A 21,005-nucleotide genomic window follows, 5' to 3' on the forward strand; every position below is an offset into this window, starting at 1 on the left:
CCTGTGGACGAGCTTTGCTTAGAGCAGCCCCGAGAGGAAATGTTGCATATCTGTCAATCTGTCGATAACGCTGGATGCTTTGAAATAAATCATCATGTCACTGCCATTTATAAAGCACATCAAACCTACCAATCAACCAGTCATACATTCATGCCACCTGATGACACTCTGGTTTCATCATCTGTCTCTGAAGATACACTTTTACCCCATCCTCTCCTGCCATTACTCCTATAATGCAAAAGAGGCACTCCACTGCTTACCGTATTTGCATTTTAGGAGTAATGGCAGGATATACTGTACTTAAGACACGGGTCACTCAGAGGATAGAAGAAGGAAGAAAACCTCCTATGCACCAGGAACTGCTGCAAAATGAAGATCAGCACTGATCAGATAAAAGCACCATCTATGCAGTTTACATGTGCAAGGAAGTATGCCAAGCAAAGGCTAAACACTCCTCAGTGTGAATGAAGAGGAGTGTGAGGAAATCACTGATTAGGCTATGTCTAAAGCCACTTTCTCCATAATTTTACTTGCCTCACTTTGAATAGCTCTGATTGCTTCTTGTGTAGTCTATAAAGTGGAGCCAGACTTCATAAACACTCAAAGCATAACAGTCACTAACATTATTATTTCAATGGTGCTGAATAATTCATTGATTTCAGATTATGCCTGGTGTGTTTTGATTGGGTATTACAAATAATCATGTAAGAAAAGAAAAATGGAAAAATGGTCAGAAAAATCTCCTGGGTGTCATAAAACAAGTCATAACAGCACGACTTGGCTCAGATCTAACCTTGGCTTGACTGTGTGCTTGGCAGCATTTGAAAACAATAAAAGACAGCCAATACTAGGCTGAGGTCAGCATTGGTTAGCAGTATTCAGAGTTCCTTTAGATACTGTTTTACATAACTTTTTATTATTTGCTGGCATATCCAAACCTGCTCACAATGAAGTTTTGTTTGTAGTAAGACCACAGCCACTGTATTGCGCTGATACAGAAAAGCTAAGTTAGTCATGCAGGGTTTACATTTCCACTACCTGAACAGAGCAGCAAAAACTTCTGCTTTTCTGACGTTCAGCTGTGAAAACACAAAGCCGTGTTACATCGGCATCATCGGTAGCAAACTCGCGTCCAAGCTTTGATGACTAATCATGGCAACTTTTGAGGGAACCCTGAGTCTTCTGCTCTTGTTTTTGGTCTCCATCAGAATGGTGTTGCTCCTCCGCCTTTGTCTGCCTCTGCATCTTCATCTCCACCTCCCCCCCAGCCTCTGTGCTTTTTCTCCTTCTTCTTTTTCTTCCTCTCATCTTCCACCTTGTACTTCAGTCTTCTCACAGGGTCGCTCCAGCTGCGCATTGACTTCTGCTCAAAGTCCTCGCTGATCATGAAGTTCCTGTCAATGAGCTCTGCGGCCTCCTGCCAGTTTTGGTAGCAGTCTGGGCCGAGGCCGAGTATCTCCTCCACTGCATTAGGGGTGAGGATGGAGCAGTCTGGACGCAGCACCACCACTGTAGGCAGCTCCTCTACATTAAACATGGCCTCCAGCTCCCTGTGGACACACACACATACTCACAAACACTCACTGTGTTGCACAAATTGGCACAGAGCTAATGTATGAACACAGTTAGGTGTAAATTTACATTAGAATCAGCCAGCAGCAGGTTGTGCACACAACTAACTGGCCAGTCCCACACACCTCCTGTAGGGGTCCTCATAGGCCAGGAACAGGGACTTCTTGGGAAGCTCTTTGAGAAGGCTTTCTTGCTGTTCCTCTGACTGGTCCAAACTGTTGGATGAAATTAAAAGGAAAGAAACGATGCTGGGAGATATGGGATAGCAACGTAATCTCCAAGTCCAGAAAATAAATCCAAATGTTTGTTGGCCTAGCCTTCTGAGGACATTTGGTTCACACAAAAATAGCAATACATGACAAGGCAATGACTGAGAAAGACAGACTTTGAAGAACTATGAAAATCATCCAGTCATTTTACTGGTCATTCGTTTTGCCCAGAGATACAATGGGTGGGTATATAATATATAATATGTACAAGGTTACTGTATGGATATGTGCACGGAGGACCTGCACCCAGAAAGGTTCAAATTTAGGTTGTGTAGTCAGTCACTACTGTAGGGTCAGTAGTAGTAGAGGGGCTGTGCTGACTACCCTAAAGTGTGCCTGTGTGTGTGTGTGTGTGTGTGTGTGTGTTGTACCTAATGTACAGGAGCACCAGCTGAGCAGAGCGATCCACATAAGATTCATCTGTCAGTCGTTTGAAGAAGCTGGTGAGCGTGGGAACAAACTGTTGGCAGCTCTCACAAGCAGCACATCCAAAGAAGAGCATCAGGATGCGGTTCTGCAGGCGCATGACGATCTCACGTTCTGTGTCCAGCTCATCCTGGTCTTTGTTGTTCTTCACCAGTACATGGTCAATGAAGAGGTCCACCATGATGAAGTGGGACATCAAAGAGGGCTGAGGCTTACAGGAAGGCACAGGGTGAGGTGAAAACTAACACATTCATACACACTGGTTCAAGTCGGAGATCACCAGAAATGTTCAATATAGGATATAGTGAATGGAAATAACAGATACTTGTGAGGGTTTTCACGTGCATGTGTGTCAGTGGCTGACATGAAGAAAGCACAGACTAACAACCATAACACACATAAGGATATTTGCTAAGGTTTATCTGACATACTGTGTGATTTGATGACTCTGCCCTGTAAACTTACTGTATGTATTCCACTCAGTCAGACTCACAAACCTCCCATTAATCATATGAGCCCATCTTGCTTGCTGTTAAATCGGATAATCCTCACAGTTGCTTACCTCTTACAAATATTATCTCTCCTTGAGGCCGCAAATCCGAAAAGAAAACAGCTTTCAAAATGTTTTTTTCTTACTTGAAGCAGTTCCCAGTCCGTCACTTCATACCACATTCACTCATTGACTGTGTCTCCTTCACCTTGATGGCAGGAGCTGCTCAATCCTTCTTCCTTTGTGTCTCTGTGCTCCACCTCCCCTCCTCTGTCTGAGAGGGAGGGATTGAAAGACAAGGTGACAGAGGAACAAGGGATATGAGGCACTCACAGTTACTGTGTGTGTGTGTGTGTGTGACCGCTGTGCTACTGAACGAGAAAGCACAGAAATTACAGAATGGGAGACATGCTTAAAAAAATAAAAAGACCTTAATCAAGTGAGCCACAGTGAGACCTTTATTATTCAGTAACTAATGGAGGAGCAGAACCACAGGGAATATCTGGTTAGTGATAGTCGGACTCGCTCTACTAGGAACAGCATGGGCCGTGAAGCCTCAGTAGTGATATAAAGACACAGATTGTGTGAGCAGAATGGAGAATTTATTTATTTGGAGATCAATACAACTTATCTTTAACTATTCAGCCATAAAATAAAGATGATCTCAAGAGACACAACAAAGAGTTGCACAATGGTAAAATGAGTAAATAACATAGACACAGACGCTTGACAACATATTCATTTCAACTTTTAAACACCAGCAGGCGCCAGCGCCTAAATTTAGTTTGAAACTTTATTTTTTGATAAGACCTCAACAAAAAGCTGGAAAACACAGAAACATCTGGTTACACGTCCAGCAGACATGAAGGAATTTATATTTCTGATCATCTGATGAACATTAGTCCAATATTTGCTCTGCTTTTAGCTTTGTTTTGGTTTCCACCAGCTCCTGAGAGAAACATGTGGCTCTCTAGCTGCAAGATGTTAAACAGTCCTCATTAGTTCATTACTAACTTGTCTGATTGGTATTTCTTATTGGACACCTGAAAACTGCGGCCTGATGCTGCTGGAAATGGGGTGAAAAAAGAGCTGCACAGCTGTGTTTGTCACAAAGGGTAACTCTCTATACGTAGTCATGTCTATGATCTAAATGTAAATGTATTTATGTCATCGACATTTGTGTATCTGTTGTGTTTTTGTTCTGTTTGTTTCACGGTGGAGAAGAGGTCCTATGTTTTCAGGTCCCACTTGGCAACACTTGGAGTTAATCTGTCCTTCTCCAGAATCCACGCTCGTCAAATACATTTTATGAATTACATGTATGAGCAGTTTTTACATCCCAGTTTGTGTCCTGTGACTTTGTTGGTCTGCTCTGTACACGCAGCATGTATTACATGTTGCATGTCCTTTGTTTCTGAGGTTTCTTCCATTTTTCCGTTTTTTCTGAAGTTTTTCCTCACCTGAATTGAGGGTCGAAGGACAGAGGTTGTCACATGCTCTGCAGATGATCAAGCCCACCTGACACAAATTGTGATTTCTTTTTAAATTTGTGATATAAATAAAGTCCCACTTGATTTGATTTGACACATGTAGTGCACAAGTACATTTTTATGTCTGAAAATTGCGCGAGCAGCTCAGTCTCATTTCATCCCTTTCAGATCTTTGTGTAATCTGTGCAGGGAGGAACAGCTATGCTTCTACATGCCAGACACTTTACCTCTGGCAGCACAACAATGGAGCTCTTTTCAGGGTGGATTTTTCAAAATTCTACATTACATTCCACAGCAGGCAGACAAAATGAGCCTGTAAAAAGGCTGCAGTATCAGTAACCAAGAATTAAGAAGTATTCCTGAGGCCGGACTTGAAGACCTGCTCTAAGACAATCAACACAAATGGCTTTACCTTTTATATGTATATATTTAAATATTTGTTTTCTTTCTCCTCATCTTCTCCTCCATGTTCCTTTATCTCCTTCCTTTCTCTTTGTATCCCATGTTCCATCTTTCTCTTCCCCCTCTTCATTTTCATTTGTGCCCTTCCCCCATAACTTCCACCATCTCTTTTTCCTCTTGTCGTCCTCTGTCTTGTACTTGAGTCTCCTCACAGGGTCAGTAGCACTCCGCATATTGAGGTTTTCAAACTCCTCGTTGAGCATGAAGCTCCTCTCAATGAGCTCTGCTGATTCCTGCCAGTCTTGGAAACAGTCACAACCAAAACGACAGATGTCCTGCACAGCATTTGGAGAGAGAACGGAGCCGTCAGGACGAAGGACCACTACTGTTGGTACGTCCTTCACCTTAAACATGGCCTGCAGCTCTCTGAAAAAAACCGAAGAACACAAACAGATGTATGGCGATGCTATTCATGTTTTGAATAGATTTAAATTATCAGAATTTGAGCTGATTTGGAATTTAGTTTTCAGCTTGCTTTTATGTGTAACATCCTGTTGCTTTAGACTCATACACACTGTACAAATATCTTCACAAAATACACAAAGTCCCCCTTCTCTCCATCTACCTACTTCCTGTATGGGTCCTCAAAGGCCAAAAACAGAACCTTTTTGTGCATCTCTTTGAGAAATCTCTCCTGCTGCTCCTCTGATTGGTCCAAGCTGGAGAGAGAAGATGGAAATGTTATGAATGATAAAACGGTGCGGATGTGAGTTTATGTGATCACATGTGGGCACCAAAAAGACAAAAAAGAGAAGGAGAGATGGAAACCTGATGTAGATAAGTGCAAGCAGTTTGGGGTACTCGATGTACGCTGGATCTTTCAGTCTCTTAAAAAAGTCATTCAGAACAGGCACAAACTCCTGGCACTGATCACACTTAGCAGATGCAAAGAACAGCATCACGATGCGATTTTCAAGGATCCCGACGATCTCACGTTCCGTGTTGAGCTCATCCTGGTCCCAGTTGTTCTCCACCAGAACTCGGTTTAAGAACAGGTCAACCATGGTGAAAGAAAGGGACGCTAAAGGCTCTCTGTGGAGAGGAGATGGTGAAATGCATGTTTGTATACATAAATATTGCATAATGTAATGTCAAAATATAAACATGTGCTCTTTATCGTGGCAGAGTGCAGTTCATTGCCAGCATCAAAGTGCATTAAAGTGTTGGAGAGATCACCTGAGGTTTTCATTTCAGCCTAAGCTATTTAATTTTACAGCAACTGGTGATTTTCTAATTTTCCCAGAATGACTTTCAGAGAATGAGTTTGAACTTGCAGAATCCGGCTGTCATCTATACATGCATTTGCGAGGATAATAACACTGAAGCAGGAAGAATCTTTTTTTTTGTCAACTGTGAATACACACACAGTGGCTGCTTTACAAAACTTGGTTTCAAATCTTGTATACTTTTTTCTAGAATTAAATATTTATGACTAAATATGCGATAATTAAATTTAAAGGAAAAACATATTTAGCTTATTAAGAGTTTTACCAGACAAGAACTCTGCTTCATCAGGACTGTGTGGGTGTAGTTGGATAAGCTTTGATTTACAGTGTCAGAACAAGTCAACAAAACTCCACAGCTATCATGATTGATGGTTTTTATTCAAATGTTGCCTAACAAAAACAGTTCTAACCGTGCTTTCTCAAGGTGTCTGTCACTCAGAATAAAAGCCTGAGTTGCCTGAATAAAGTATTTCTGATTTCTGATGTACTAATAAAGCTGAGCTGAATGTCTACAATAGGACAAAATAATGTACAGGTTTTCAGATATAAACTGAGATCTGGACACCAGTGCACTTGATCGACGCAATGGCGTTTTTACAGTTTGTTCTTGACGGTTTGTATTATTGCTTGTTTTAAAGATACGTACCCAGGACTCAGTACTGTTACTGAGAGGATCACCTTGCTCAAATAAAGTGAATTGTTTGATTGGTTGATTTATCTGTAGCAATGGGAGGAACACTGAACTAAGGGAGAGAAGAGGCCAAGAAATGTAACCACCTCGATATTTTGAAAAGGGTGGATGTTCCCTTTAAGTCATGACCATCTGATTTTTGAGTTGCTTCTTTCTAAAGGACATCCAGTCTGCAAGCTGCAGTAGGTTTTATAGACTAAAATCATCATCATCTAAATACAACACAACAGTTCTGCTATGATCAGCTGGCCAGGATGGTTCAGTCACTTATGGGATGGTGTTTTCCAACATCCGACTTATGGCTCAGAACAAAAAATCACATAAGAAACATATTTCAGAAGTAGAAATAAAGTTTGGGCCTAACAGCTCAGAAATATGCTTTATCTGTCTCAGCCAGCCTGTATTTCACTGTCACAACAGTCACTGGAGGCTGTGAATTGACAGCGATAACCTCACAAATTAGATTTGGCTCTCTGGCTCTGAGCTCTGCCAGATCCATCTGAGACTACAACTCTGAGCTGAAACTTCCAAGGCTGATGTAGAAGAAATATGTTTGAAACTGAGCAGCACATTGCACCTTACCTGAAAAAAAAGAGGATTTACAGGATGTCTGAGAGAGGTCAGAGCTTAAATCCTACATTTGGAAAAGGTATTTCCTTATCATCTGGTTCACTTTTTGAAGCTGATTGATTGCACCTTATATATACTAGCAACAGTGCCTTGTTTTGTTAGTAGCAAATTTAATAGGCCATCAATCTTTGTAGGTACTGTGTCAGCTGCATATACCATAAGTAATTTACCTCACCTTGAAACTCCTCGACTCCTACAGGGAATGAAATACATCCAGTTTCTCTTCCCTTTCAAGTCATTGTAGTCCTTCTTTGAGTTGCTTTCTTTCTGCCTTTAAATCCTATGAAGTTTGTGTTATTTTAGACACCTTTCACTGCCTCTTCACCCCTCTGTCTGCAATTTCTTCACCCCGCACGCTGTGGGAGATTACAGATTGCTGGAGGTGTGGCAGTGCTGTATTGCAGAGTCAGAGGTTGCTCCTGTGTGTGTGTGCGAGAGCCCTGTGGGCTCTGAAACTCCAGCTCAACAGTAGCAATCTTATTACTTAAGGAGAAGAAGGGCAGGAGGAAAGGAAGGATGAAGAAACAGGACAAATTGGATTGCAAAGAGAGAGCTGACATGAAGGTTAAATGATGGAAAGTCAAATAGGAAACAAACAAACCAAAAAAAAAAAGGCATGTTTTATGTTAGCATCAAGTAAAGCCTGCTGACCTGCTTCAATCTTTCCTTTACAGCCAAACGGTGCTTGTTGTGGTCTTGCTAACTATGTCTGATGCCACTCATATACCACTCAGAACTTTGCAATGGTTCTTTTACACCCTGCTATCCAAGTGATTTGACAGTCAGGATGCGGCGCGTCAAGAAAATGAACTGAGACCATCAATAGTCTGAGTCCATTCTGGTTCTGGTAAAACCCCAGCAGGTCCTACTGTGGAAAAGTGGCTATTGATCTGCAGAGGCTCCTACAGAAAATACCTGCCTGGCTTAATCTCAGATAGAGGTGAGGTAAATATAGAGGTGGGGAGAGAGAGAGATCTAATAGGATTAGGCTGAGTCACACAGACGTCTGCCAACGCACGTGGATAAACACACACAAACACATAGGTCTTCAAGTGACATATAAACATACAGTATACTGTGAGCACACATGCTAAACGTATTTCGCCATGCTAGTGGCATGACTTTTATGAAGGCTCAGATGTCCCAGTGTTCTCCTCAGGATGAATCGTGATAACTTTGGTCCTAGCTCATGCTAGGCATGTCATTAGACTGAAATTTCAATTTGTCCAGACTGGTTTATGATAATTTGTGTTTAGTAATTAGTAAACCTTATCATGTTAACCCACTAATGAAATAACTACTAAAATATTTACCAGGTAAACATTGCCATGTTAGCAAGTCATTGTGAGTATGATAGCACATTGTTGTTAGCATTTAGCTTAAAGCACCACTGTGCCTGAAAACAGCTTCAGTGGCAGTGTGGCAATAAAAATTTCCAAAATTGTTGAACAAACTGTCCATCCTATATAGAGAATAAGCATACACCATTCACCAGACATTTATCATATTATATCTTAAGTATAATTTCAAATTTAATATTTTTCTAATTCACTGACAAAATCTGTATCGATTGCAGGTATCATGAAACAGTTAGGACAGCAAGGTCATGTCACACAGGTTAACAGTGAATGAGGAATCATCTGTAATAAACACAGTGTGCAAGGAGGACTAATTATTGCCTGCTGCAGCCCAAACTGACCATTATGTACTGGCAGGGCTGGCCAACACCAGCAGGCACTAATTAAAAGAAATGTCTCTACTGAGCTGTGGGACATCATGTCTGTACTGGGAAAAGAAAACTGCTGTGTGCCAAATAAAAAAGGGAGAACAGGGTGTATTTTGGATGTTTTAGCCGCTGTAGCTTTGACTAGAAATGAACCCACAATTTGCCAGCAGTACCATGTACTTTTAACCGACCTTAGAGGGACTGGTGTTCGAGTTTATCCCTTCATAGTCGAATCTAAATTCAGCACAGCATAACCAAACAAGCATTTCATTATGAATGTTTTTATTAATTCTTTGGTTAAAAAAGCTTTACAAAACACTGTAAACATAAATGAGAGATAAAACATGAACTGCTGCTAAAAATGGTTTGTTTATCTGATCTTCAACAGACAAAATGCACCAAAATGAAACACTTAACCGATAACAGCAAATGAAAGAAAACAGTGATACATTCATGAGTTAAAAAAATGCATTATTAAGATTATTAAGTAACAAAATTACTTAAATAACACTCTTTTTTTTAACTTGGAGCTTAACTAGACAGCAAGACAGGAAGACAGAGCAGTGGTTCCCCACTTGACGTCCCCAATAAGATAAATGTGAGGGGTCACAAGATGATTTCTTCTACACCTTTCTATTGCTCTTTGAAAATCGCTCTTTGGTAGAACTCATCACAGCCAGTAGACAAGCAACTGGTGATTAGGGGTTACGAGGAGACGTTGCTTATTTTTAACAAACAGGATTGAAACCACAACACAAAACATGTAACATAATCTTTGTATACTTAAGGGGCTCCAATCTCCAAAACATACTGCAGCTTTAACATATAATTAGGTGAAGTTTTGCTGATGAAGTTGTTGAAATGTTTCCAGAAGCCCTTTAGAGGCATTTTAGAGTTGGGCTAAATACTGCATCTTTTTCACATTTGTTTTTCTTGTTTCTGTTAAAAGATACAAAAAGGGGGAATGTTTGCATCATGTGGTATAAAGTGTGGCATGTTATCATCTGAAAACACAGAGCTGTTACAGGGCCAGGCTGTGGTCAAGGGATGTGCGCTGGATGCAATAAATAAAACAAAAGCTGCTAGCTGACTCTTCAAGAGTTAACTCTACATCCAACCTCCTCTCTTCAGAGAAAGATCAAATAACGGATAGATCAAATAATTACATTTCACTGTGATTGTATCTTGTGCATGCTGCAAATAAACTTGATTGACTGACCAACCGGAGAGAGAACAGTACAAGGAAAAGCATTTGTCTGTCATCTACTCTGCCTTTTCTCCCTCTGCTCCTGCATTCTGTTCTATTCCTTCCATCTTATCCATTTCCCCCACTGTCACAGCTTTGTTCTACCTCACTCAGCCTTATCGCTGTATACCAGAGAATTCTCCCATCCCTCCTCCTCATGTCCTCTCCTCTTCATCACAGCTCATCCCTTGCGCTCCAGTTCTCCAGTTCAGACTGCAGTACGTCAGAGTTCTGGGCCTCAAAGCTCAGCTCCTCTTGCTCCTGAGTTTTCCTAGACTTGGCTCGGTCCCAGTCGGTTTTGAGCGTCTCGTTGTCCCACACCACTGATGTTTCCGTGTCACTGATGTAGCCCAGGTCTCCCGTGTAATGGGTTGGATACACCAGAAGCGGCTCGGCAGAAAACGCACGCAGGTTCCGGCTCTCAAAATGCTTCATATACTCTGAACTGATGAGTGAGAGCAGCCGGGACGTGATTAGATTAACAAGAGTACAGGAAGAAGAGACCAATTAGAGGGAAAGAAAGATGATGAAGGGATGGATGGTTTATACTCACACTGGATGTTTGTTGTACATGACAGGGAGGAACTCATCAACAGGAAGCATCTTGCTCAGAGGTTCAGCCCTGAGGAGCTTCTGGGCTCCTTGTAATGACAACATATAGCCCAGTGTCCAGTAGGAGTAGTCCGCCTCTACCAGATTGTGGATGTTGGGCACAGAGGTTTCGGGGTGGTCCACCTGCATTCGCTTTCGCCCAATGTAACTGTATTTAAGATACGGGAGACAATAAATATCACAAGCTCTAAAGTTAGACAATCAAACCTGAGTGAATCCAGAGGGTGCAAAATAATGAAAGTTATCATATTAGCTGTGATTCAGCGTTTAAGTTTTTATACCACTGTTTCACGTGAGATGCAGTGTTGTTTTCTGTCATGAGACAAGAATAGATATTACAAATACATATAAATAAAAGTGTTGACCCACTGTTCAGTCCAAGTCACTATATCAGAAGCCTCCCACAACATCTACATCACCACAAATGAATTTCACTGAGCACTGACTGTGCATTTAGGAAACAATAAAAATGCATTTCTTCATGCATAGTGGAGTCGTTGTCCTTTCCTGCAGCCAGTTACAGTTGCAAAGTGAGAGGAGATTATTCAATGCAGAAACACTCGAGACCTTAATAATGTAACAATACTACAAGTTATGGCTTGAGTCTGAGAATTCATGTTTTTTTATTCAGTTTGGTATGGTGGATGCCTTGAAGTAATACAATAGCCATGAGGCGCTGTCACCACTGCTATGGAAAAGATGCCGTTCAAAGAGGAAAATCAGAATTGAAGCAAATTTAAAACACTTCCACTGGGAACGCAACACTGCACCATTATTGATGAATTCATGTAAAATTTACTTAAAACCCAAAAGTGATTTGATTTAAACTTCTGAAGACGTTTTTAATATAATCTTTAGCCTGAGGTTGTTACTAATGGTGCATACAGCTGAATTTCAAGCTCAATGATTGGATGTTCTCTTTTCTAAACCCTCTTTGGGAGTTGTAGTTGCTGCCTCACATTTTTATGTAGTATAGACTATTCATGAAAAGATATTATTTGTCAGAGCTGCTCATTTTTAGACAAACAATGGGAGACGTGCTATCAGTCTTCTTACATCATCAATACAGAAAACAAGCAATGCTTTCACTCTTGGAAATCACTCATCCCAGTTTGCTATTCGATGACACTGATCAGTCTCTATGAATGTGGAAATGCTGGAGCCGCTCAGTAGTGTGATGCTAAGATGCATTATTCCCACAAGTATTTTCTGCATCTGATCGGTGGCGTCTAACATATCGTGTGTGACAGATGGACGGATTTCACTGTCGGGGGACTATAATCCTCTCTGTTTACTACATCATGTTTTCCTTCTGCTCACTGAAGCATCACTCACATGAGATCCCAGTCCAGTTTGTGTAACGTCACCTCCTGCAGCAACGTCTGCAGACGTCGTTTGAAGAACACCTCGAAACGGAGGTCGTCCTCAATGACCAGCGAGGCCTTCAGACCACGATCTACGATCTGCACACAAACCCCCACAGACACACGTGCACGATGTTGAGCTGATATAAACCTTGCTTATATATATAAATTCCACAGCATGTTTTCAAGAATTCAAGGCTATTGTTTGTCAATAAAGGTATCAGATGACTCTCATGCTGATCTAAAGTGTGGACATGAAAGCATATAAACCATTGACAGTTTTTAACAAGTTGCACAAAAGCCTTATTTCATAAAAGGCAGCACATCTATTGAAACATAAATAAAATAAACTCATTGATCCCACCAAAGCTGCCTTTTCTCACACAAACTGAGTCGCTGTGTTACAGTAGCTAATGTTATCTAGCATGTGCAGACAGACCCAGAGACTTGAGGCCTGTCTGAGAATCTCACCTCCTTCCAGATGTTGTAATGAGAGAGGAAACATCCCAGTTCACCCTTTGTGAGAGGTCGACCGTGATAAGGGTCTTTGTATTCTGGCAGCATCTTAATCCCTATAGACTCTATGTCAGTCTTGTTCAGAGCTCTGAGAGAAGGAAAGGGATCAACACCGAGATTAGACATGGAAACAATAAATCACACAGATGTGATGTGTCCTGGACAAAAATGCACAAAACAAATATTTTTAAAAACATGCAGGCGTTATGACAGTCTTCTACAGAATCAAATACAAAATAAAATATCATTACATACAACATGACACAACCAAATGAGCGATGAGCCTACATAAAGATTAAAGTTACATTTTCCTCACAAACGAACTACAACTGCGTGTTCAGGGAATTCCTCTACTGTCCACTTGGTTGTTTACCTCAGTCCAGCCTCGCTACATCAATTTACACTGCATGTTGCAAATACAAAAAAAAAAAAAAAAAGAAAAATCAAGAAGACACAGGCAGTAGGGGAAGAGGAAGATGAGAGACATACTTGCCATCCACAGCAGCAAAAACCTTACAGCTGAGCTCCTGCTCGTACAGAGTTCTTAGCATTCGTTCACGACGGTCAGATCTCCGCACCAGATTGATCATAAACACCTGGATGCACATGAATGCAGAACCTCACACACATGTGTAAGTTATTGTGTGTTTTTCACATGTGTGTGCATGTGTGTGTTGACTGTGGGTACCTCATCAAAGCCCATCTTGGTAGGCTGCTTGGGAGGAAGAGACAGGAAGCTGGAGGCTTCCAGTGGAGGATTTTTCACTTTTGGGGGGGGGGGGGAAAGAGAAGGGGAAAGTGAGGGTTACAAAGAGAATAAGTAATGTGCTGAAACAGGGGCTCCCAAACTGTGGTGCAGGGGGCCTCTGGAGATTTCCAACTTTTACTTTGATTTTACAAGCTAGAATTTAACAAAAGTCATGTCTAACTCTGATTTATTAGTGGTGGTTTTCATTATAGGGACATAAGATTTCACTCAATTTCCTTTGCAATTTAATATCATCAGGGTATCATCTGAACAAGTTTAACTGCCAACATCTTATACGGGAAAAAAGGTTGGCTGCAGACACATTTTCATCAGGAGAAATATCTAAATATCTATCGCAGAGAAAGTCTAATTAAGTGGGTGGTTTTTAGCCAGAGGCATACAGTGTATGGCTTTGCTATGGTGACGCTATAATTAAATATTACTCCATAACCTCAGGCTACTTTCATAAAACTTTTTCATAATGGGTTTTCAGCAAAAACAAACAAACAAAAAAAAATATCCAGTTTAGCAAAACATAGGTTGGAGAAATCCGTGAAATGCAAAACCTGCAGACCCGCACAACATGACGCAAGTGAAAGAAAGATAAAGTCTGAGCAATGCCAGATCGGTCCATCTGAAACAAACAAACTTCCGCTGTAGAAAGACATTATCAGATAGAATCACAATATTGTGTCTGTTTAAGTGCTTCATCAGAGGCACTTTTGCTCAAACTGCAGAACACAAAGAAAACCTTTTGGCCTTTGTGAGACCTCTTCTGCCTCTTGACTCACCCATGACCTCAAGCTGAGTATGCAAGAAGCTCTCCCCCTCATCCTGCAAGGTAGCGTGGGAGGGCATTGGAACTGGGAAATACCCATAAGTTTCTTTGTTGCACACAAACATCTGCACATCTAAGAATACAAAAGACAAAAAAAACATACTGGGAATATATATAGGAATATGCACAAGCCTAGAAACACATTTAACCAGTTGTGCAATAACGAGTCTACTTCTGTTGCGTTTGTCTCACCTGCCATGCGAGCTGAGTAGGCAAAGACGATGACATCATCCAGAGCCCAGCTGTACTCTGGGTGTGGTGGGTAAAAAGCCAGCTGACGGGAGGCCTCTTTCTGCAGGTCCACCAGGTAGGTAGAATGGACCATTGGTACGGCAAAGCAGCCACGACGCTCCCGCTTACGGATAGGCATGTAGGCTGGTGTACGCTTGTAGTAACCCTGCAGGAAGCGCACACACACGCTGCACTGTCACAAACAATTTTTATTGTGTCCATTTTGTTTCCTCATGAAAAAAGGCTCAAAGTGTCAGGGGGAACTTAATTTGAGATATTTGAGCTGATTGAGAAAAGGGTCTGCCAGCTGTCTGTGAGGTACGTCTACATGTAGAAAAAAATGTGAAACTTGATTGTGGAAAAAAAATGAGTGACTGAAACGGAGTAATACTGACTTATAGGAAAAGACACTGACAGACATGCTTATTGGCTTTTGGCTACAGGCCCATTAACTGTCGTTGATGAAAATGCTCTTTGCAGGGATCAGAGAGGCACACTCTTCGTTGGAGTTGGTTGATTTTGTGCTGGAGGACAGACAATGTCCATATGTCTACTCTGATTTGAAAAGAAGAAAAGATAAGTACTTAAAGGCATCACGTCTAGACAGAAATAGATGACAGTCTGAACTGTATCCAAGACATGCAAATGCTTGATGCCTGATGCATCAGATGTGCAAGTTAGTCAAAATCACATTGGCATAACTGTAATGACTTTTAATGAGGTATGAGACACACATCAGTTGAAAGACAGTGAGACCGGGAGTCTTATCAGCAGCACCAACAGCAGAGGAATCAGATAAAGCAGAAGTAATAGACTGACAAGGTGGAGCAAATTAAACATAGTATCTATGTTGTCTATGTAGCTGCCATACACTCTACTGATATCACAAACCTTTATCAGAACTAAATATTAGGTCACAGCTGATCAGTAACATTTCAGTTCACCTGTGAAACAGATCTGAGGGGAAACAATGCATATAATACAATTAAAATTGGAAAAAAATCTCTCCTATGCCCTCAAAATTCAAACTGTTTTTCCAATAAGTTATTTGAACTAATTTGTTTTCATCAAGCATAAGATTATCAAGTGTAATTCCTCCTAGATCATATTTCTGTCTTTCAAAGGGGGCAGGAGATGTGTATTATTATTCAAAAGGGGATAAATTATCCCCCCATTTTTTTCTAGACCAGTACTAACATGCAGCTCATCAGTTCATACCATTGCATAATAATTGCAGAACTGTCTTTTATCATCTTCCTACTGGGTTACAGTAGGTGTTGTATTTACTGCATACCTTTCTTTGCAAGCTGTCAAAGGTGTTCCCGTATTGGTAAAGTCATACAAAACTGCCAGCAGAATACTTATTATCATACTCACAACAGCAATACTTAGATCAGACGCAAAGGATGCGAATGCGCTGTGAGGAGTAGGGGAAGCTCCAACACAGGTGTGAGTGAGTAACGGCATAAAAACAAACATCTGCAGTACCTGAGAAGTCATGCCACACCAGAAGTTAGAGTAGGCAGCTCTGGACTCCAGCATGGGTGCTACAATGGTCTTGTTCTCACTCATCAGCATCCTCAACACATTGGGATTGGTGAGCAGGTTGTCACAGTCAGTCACCTGTAGACGGAGGAGAAGGATGCAATATTGACAGCAGTGACACACAAATATGCACATGCAAGCACACACAACATGTCACCCGCTGCCACTAAATGATTGATTGGGCCATTGCAACACGGTTCGATCACAGAGCAGTGGGAGCGTTAGCAGCTCCTTCGTTATTCGCTTCATCTGACAGCCCAGAATTTTAAACGAGACCATCCAATCATTTGTACTTGCAGCAGCCTGTTCTGTACGCTGGTGTGTTCACAACAAACTCCGTTCGTTGAGAAATATTTAATCCTTGTGTACGTTTGGTGTATCTCACGGGAAAGTGAAGACGGCTCCCAGACAATCTGCATTTTCTCATGCCATAATATTTTTGTCTTATTATTGTCTGATTTATATGATTTAAAGCTTGGTTCATTCTTACATTTGAAATTGTCTTTGTCCAACCTGACCACACTGATCCTGACCATCAGTACTTACCTATACGCCAGCAATAACTAAAAATACAGTGCAAATGCACAACAGAATGAACTCAAAATGCCTAAGTTAGTTTAAAAACAATGCATTTGTTCGTGTATTTGTGTAATTTACAGAAAATATTATGTTGCAATGTGTATTGTTTTCTGGATATGAAATGAGAAGATTTCATGAAACTTTAGTCATATCACACAACTCTAGCCAAAAATATCTTCATTCAGCCACGAGAAGCAAAATCTTTTCTGAATGGCAGATGTGGTACTAACTTTGAGACACCTCAACACCCCAACAAAAAAAAAAACACATTTTGACTTGACAGTTCATATCTCAAAAACAATAAAATCCCAACTTAAGGTCTACTTACTAGCTTTCAATGGCTTGAAAACATCTTAGCAATTGCCAAATGCACATGTTTAATTAAAATGCAGGTAACCATAGCAACAATACTTGGGCTTCACTAAGAGTTATCTCTTAGTGATAAAAAAAAATGATCAAATACTTGAACTCCACCCCCTCTTCTTCATATTGTGGTGATATGATTATATCAGCTTATTGTATGTTATTTTGAGAACATCCTCCTCCTCGTTAGATTTTAAAGACACAACAGAAATTTAAGCATTAAATAAAAAGGCATTAGTGAGTAATTTTTAAATCTTTATCCTGTTACCCTGAACAGATAAGCAGGTGTGGATGATGGATGAATCAGCCTGACCCAGAGTCAGACACACTGCTGAGAGGACACAGTAAGAGGAGGCTCATGAAGCTGTTGAGTGGATAACGTACCAGGAGGTAGTCGGCCCAGATCTCACGGGCGGTCTCCAGCGCTGCCTGACGGAGCTTCATGACATGTTCATAACGAAGACTGTTCCAGTGCTTAGGCCCCACCTCATCTTCAAAGGCACTGAGACATGCACAGACATACCCATTAAGTAATCTACTTATATCACAGACAGAGAGAGAGAGAGACAGAGAGATAGAGAGAGAGACATAGAGAGAAAGAGATAGAGAGAAAGAGACAGAGAGAGAGAGAGACAGAGAGACAGATAGTGTACCTGCTTTCATCATCAGGTCTCCACTCCACATAGTGATAGTCATTCTGGACCTTGATGAGCCACTCTCTCAGGATGGCTGTAGTGTTATCTATGTTGTGATCTGTCGCCACCCTTAGGGAAGATGAAACATGACACACAGCAGACAGAGAGGGAGAGGCAGAGACCGAGAGATGGTGAGTAAGGACCTTGATCAGCAGTACCACCAACGCTGTGGGATATTCTTCTCAACATCCAGTAATACTTTGACTTAGGACTAGATATGTGGATATGATCTTCTATCACTGTGTCAAAGTTTATGTTATAATAGTGACATATTAAAGGGGCACTGATCTGGAATGGCATTGATCTCAGTCTTACTGGTCCTTATGAAAACAGTTTCTCGATCACTTCAGTGATTCCATCTTACATGCATGTTAATGCTTTATTTATTATTATTTGTCAGGAGCTGTTATCCTGTCACTTGTGTTCTCACTGTAGCAACATTATTTTCTGGTCCTGGTCTGTTCCCTGCTATGTAAGATCTCTATGCAAGTACAGATAGCACAGATGGTAAGACGTGATGTGTAGTTATATGCACATCAAATGCTGGTACCAGATTAGTACTTGGTGCTGGCCAATACCTCAAGCATGTCAAAATAGGTCTGATCCTGTGACATGTATCCTCACACCACATACAGATCATTTACTGGAAATTCAAGTAAGAAAGTGTCCATACATTAAGTAATAAATTGTTAGCAGTGAGGGTGATACTGTCAAAACAGAAACACTGTGATATTTCAAAATCCTACTTAAAAAGAATAGTCATTTAATGCATTAGAAGATTGATTGCATCGATAGAATAAAGCTTCTATAAAGTCTTACATCTCAGATTAAGAAACAGCTGCTTTTCTGTTGTATATAACAGGTACATTCAGTTTAGAACCATTCATGTCTGATAAAAGCAAACACCAGCCTGTAGATGCCATCTTGGGCTCTGGAAAACTAGCGGCCATGTTTGACTTCTTTCTGATTGTGTTTGATTGACTAAACAACTAATTGCCTAAACATTACTGAGCGATAAGTCGATAATGAAACCAACAACAGTTTGTCACAGCATTTCAAAACTACTACTTGATATCGACACATGAAGATACCACGCGGAGATGTGAAACGTGGTGACCAAACCTGCAGAATACATCACCGTTCATTTATCTGGGCTTCAACACTTATCACCGAATTATCTGTGACACCACTTTAAAGCTGCAATTAGAAGCTGCACTTTAACTTTACAATACTGAATTATATATGCAGTAGTGATGTGATATTTATTTATTATCCATCTCCATTTTTTGCTTGTCATCCTCCGAGGGTCATGTTGTCATTAGAGCAGAACTGCACAGTCAGCAGAGACAAAGAATAACAAGGACAGACAACAGGGGCTACAGTGGGGAGGGCAGGATTCTTCTGCTGTCTGTGTTATCATAACAAATGTCAGTGTGTCTCAGTGAGGGGCACAGAGGAAAGCCAGAGAGAGAGAAAGAGAATGTGTAAATATGAGAGAAATGGATTTACTCCCAGCCCTGTCACGTACTGAGTGACAGTCGGCATGCTGCAGGTGTTAGTTTCCCATCTGTCTGTGGTGTTTTAACACCACGGTGCTGCCCCAGCACCTACATGTGACCAGCTCACCGATCCATCTTCGTCCTCCTTCATCCTCTCTGCTGGGGACTTTTGAGGCAGTGAATAAAAAAGGGTTTATGGAGAGTAAATATGTGGAGTTGAGTTCATGCCAGCAATACAACCACGCCTGAAGGATAAGAGAGCTGAGAATGAAAATGGAAGATTTATGGTTAATATCCTGCCTGCATGTCCCTACAGAAAACACACACACACACACCATAAGGCTGTATGCATGTAGGACATGCAGTTCAGACTGGTGATGTGTTGCCGCTTGCCACTCGTGTTCCATTTTAACCCGTCAGGTTGAAAACTGCAGGTATCGACAGGAGGCCGGGGAGCAGCTCAGGGTCTGTCTTTCAGGCTGCATTTCAAAACCTTTTAGATTTGTTCTTCCACTGACATAAGTGACATGCTGCAGCTCTCTCAGGCAATCTCTCAGGAAGCTCTGGCTGCCACATGGGCACAGTTAGACTCAGGCACAGAGGCTGAAACCAGGAGAAAAGCTCAACATCCAGGCTGTTTTGTTTGAAGAGACACACGGAGACTTGAACCCCTAACTCAAGCTCCCACTGACAAACTTTAAACTTAACACTGACTCTCAAACCAACACCCAACTCACACAGCAAATTAAATAAAACTCTGTTTTAAGCCGTTGCCAAGAAATATAAACTGACCTGTCAGGTCTGAATACTGATTAAACAGACTGACTTAATCTTTACAAAGCAGATCTACTGGCACTAGACCAAAATGAGAAGAGGAAGTGAGCAGCGCTGCAGAAAAGAATAATGTGGGAGGCTGGGGGCTTTCTGACAGAAACACAGGCTGAGGTAAAGAAAGGTAAGTCCTGCAGAGGCGGCTAACAGACAGCTTGACAGACACCGTTTGGCGTACGTCATTTTTAAACACTTTTACAACAATACTGGTTTTGTTTCCAGGCAAGTCTGCAAGACGAAGATGTGGAAGAGGAAGAGGGAGGGGAAAAAGGGGGGGATGGGTAGAGGGAGAAAACCCGAAGGGGCGATGAGAGGGAAGATCTGTGACTGAATGGAACTTTTCATGGGCACGACTCTGTTGGTGCAGCCCGCCCTCCGTGCTCTGCCGCCGTGGCCACGTCCATACAATAACCCGGCGCGTATAGAGCCACGCAGCTTTAACTTCCACTGATTTCACCACTGATTTAAGTTGTTATATGTGGAGATAAAGCGGTCGTGCGTTTGCTGTAACACCACAATGACACAGCGGCCCCACCAGGCCAAAACTCATAAACTCACGCAGTTGTCCTCTAATATATTAACAGGGGCTTGACGTGTCTCTGCCGCTCCTTCACAGCGACATTCTACCGCACTTTATCCTACTTTAATGCAAAGTTCATATTCCTAAATTTCTTCTCAAAGTTTTGACATGATATACTTTTGCATTAAGTGTTACTGAAGTGTTGACACTCACCACAGCGCAATGCGGTCCCTCGGGTAGTCGAGGCGCTCGATGGTTCCGAGGAACAGCGGCAGAGAGTGCGCCGAGTTGCGGCAGACCAGCGCGATGACGACCCGAGGAGCGAGGAGCGGAGACTCTGGGCTCCAGCGCTCCTCGGGGAAATAGCCCCGGCTCTGGCCCGGCAGGAGAACGAACAGCAGGGCAGGCAGCAGTGAGGTGACCCGGGGCATGGCAA

General features: G+C 41.7%; 3 protein-coding genes across 3 annotated transcripts; all 3 read right to left on the reverse strand.

The window, feature by feature from the left end:
* Nucleotides 1-887: 887 nt before the first annotated feature.
* On the reverse strand, nucleotides 888-2,459 carry LOC124053631 (nucleoredoxin-like protein 1). Its single transcript, XM_046378970.1, has 3 exons — nucleotides 2,213-2,459; nucleotides 1,698-1,787; nucleotides 888-1,550 (listed from the first exon to the last, which is right to left on the reverse strand). The coding sequence occupies exons 1-3, from the start codon at nucleotides 2,446-2,448 to the stop codon at nucleotides 1,205-1,207; spliced, it is 672 nt and encodes a 223-aa protein (XP_046234926.1). The 5' UTR covers nucleotides 2,449-2,459; the 3' UTR covers nucleotides 888-1,204.
* A 2,240-nt stretch (nucleotides 2,460-4,699) lies between these two features.
* On the reverse strand, nucleotides 4,700-5,724 carry LOC124064673 (nucleoredoxin-like protein 1). The gene is made up of 3 exons (XM_046399326.1): nucleotides 5,478-5,724; nucleotides 5,279-5,368; nucleotides 4,700-5,075 (listed from the first exon to the last, which is right to left on the reverse strand). Exons 1-3 carry the CDS (start codon nucleotides 5,711-5,713, stop codon nucleotides 4,700-4,702), a joined length of 702 nt encoding a protein of 233 aa, XP_046255282.1. The 5' UTR covers nucleotides 5,714-5,724.
* A 3,523-nt stretch (nucleotides 5,725-9,247) lies between these two features.
* On the reverse strand, nucleotides 9,248-21,000 carry LOC124068944 (procollagen galactosyltransferase 1-like). Its single transcript, XM_046407539.1, has 12 exons — nucleotides 20,783-21,000; nucleotides 17,678-17,788; nucleotides 17,409-17,526; nucleotides 16,026-16,160; nucleotides 14,499-14,703; nucleotides 14,260-14,379; nucleotides 13,409-13,485; nucleotides 13,210-13,316; nucleotides 12,676-12,808; nucleotides 12,176-12,303; nucleotides 10,782-10,988; nucleotides 9,248-10,673 (listed from the first exon to the last, which is right to left on the reverse strand). Exons 1-12 carry the CDS (start codon nucleotides 20,998-21,000, stop codon nucleotides 10,403-10,405), a joined length of 1,830 nt encoding a protein of 609 aa, XP_046263495.1. The 3' UTR covers nucleotides 9,248-10,402.
* Nucleotides 21,001-21,005: the final 5 nt, after the last annotated feature.

Source organism: Scatophagus argus, chromosome 2 (assembly GCF_020382885.2).
Source record: "Scatophagus argus isolate fScaArg1 chromosome 2, fScaArg1.pri, whole genome shotgun sequence".
NCBI classification, from domain to species: Eukaryota; Metazoa; Chordata; class Actinopteri; family Scatophagidae; genus Scatophagus; species Scatophagus argus.

Excerpts from the sequence above, each read along its gene's own strand:
- LOC124053631 (XM_046378970.1), bottom strand. The coding sequence starts at position 2,448 with ATGGTGGACCTCTTCATTGACCATGTACTGGTGAAGAACAACAAAGAC. Across the intron at positions 1,788-2,212 it reads CTGGTGCTCCTGTACATTAG|TTTGGACCAGTCAGAGGAAC; the intron begins GTACAACACACA and ends TTCATCCAACAG. Across the intron at positions 1,551-1,697 it reads TATGAGGACCCCTACAGGAG|GGAGCTGGAGGCCATGTTTA; the intron begins GTGTGTGGGACT and ends GTGTGTCCACAG.
- LOC124064673 (XM_046399326.1), bottom strand. The coding sequence starts at position 5,713 with ATGGTTGACCTGTTCTTAAACCGAGTTCTGGTGGAGAACAACTGGGAC. Across the intron at positions 5,369-5,477 it reads CTTGCACTTATCTACATCAG|CTTGGACCAATCAGAGGAGC; the intron begins GTTTCCATCTCT and ends TTCTCTCTCCAG. Across the intron at positions 5,076-5,278 it reads TTTGAGGACCCATACAGGAA|AGAGCTGCAGGCCATGTTTA; the intron begins GTAGGTAGATGG and ends GGTTTTTTTCAG.
- LOC124068944 (XM_046407539.1), bottom strand. The coding sequence starts at position 21,000 with ATGCCCCGGGTCACCTCACTGCTGCCTGCCCTGCTGTTCGTTCTCCTG. Across the intron at positions 16,161-17,408 it reads TCTGGGCCGACTACCTCCTG|GTGACTGACTGTGACAACCT; the intron begins GTACGTTATCCA and ends CTCCGTCTACAG. Across the intron at positions 13,317-13,408 it reads CCAAGATGGGCTTTGATGAG|GTGTTTATGATCAATCTGGT; the intron begins GTACCCACAGTC and ends ATGTGCATCCAG.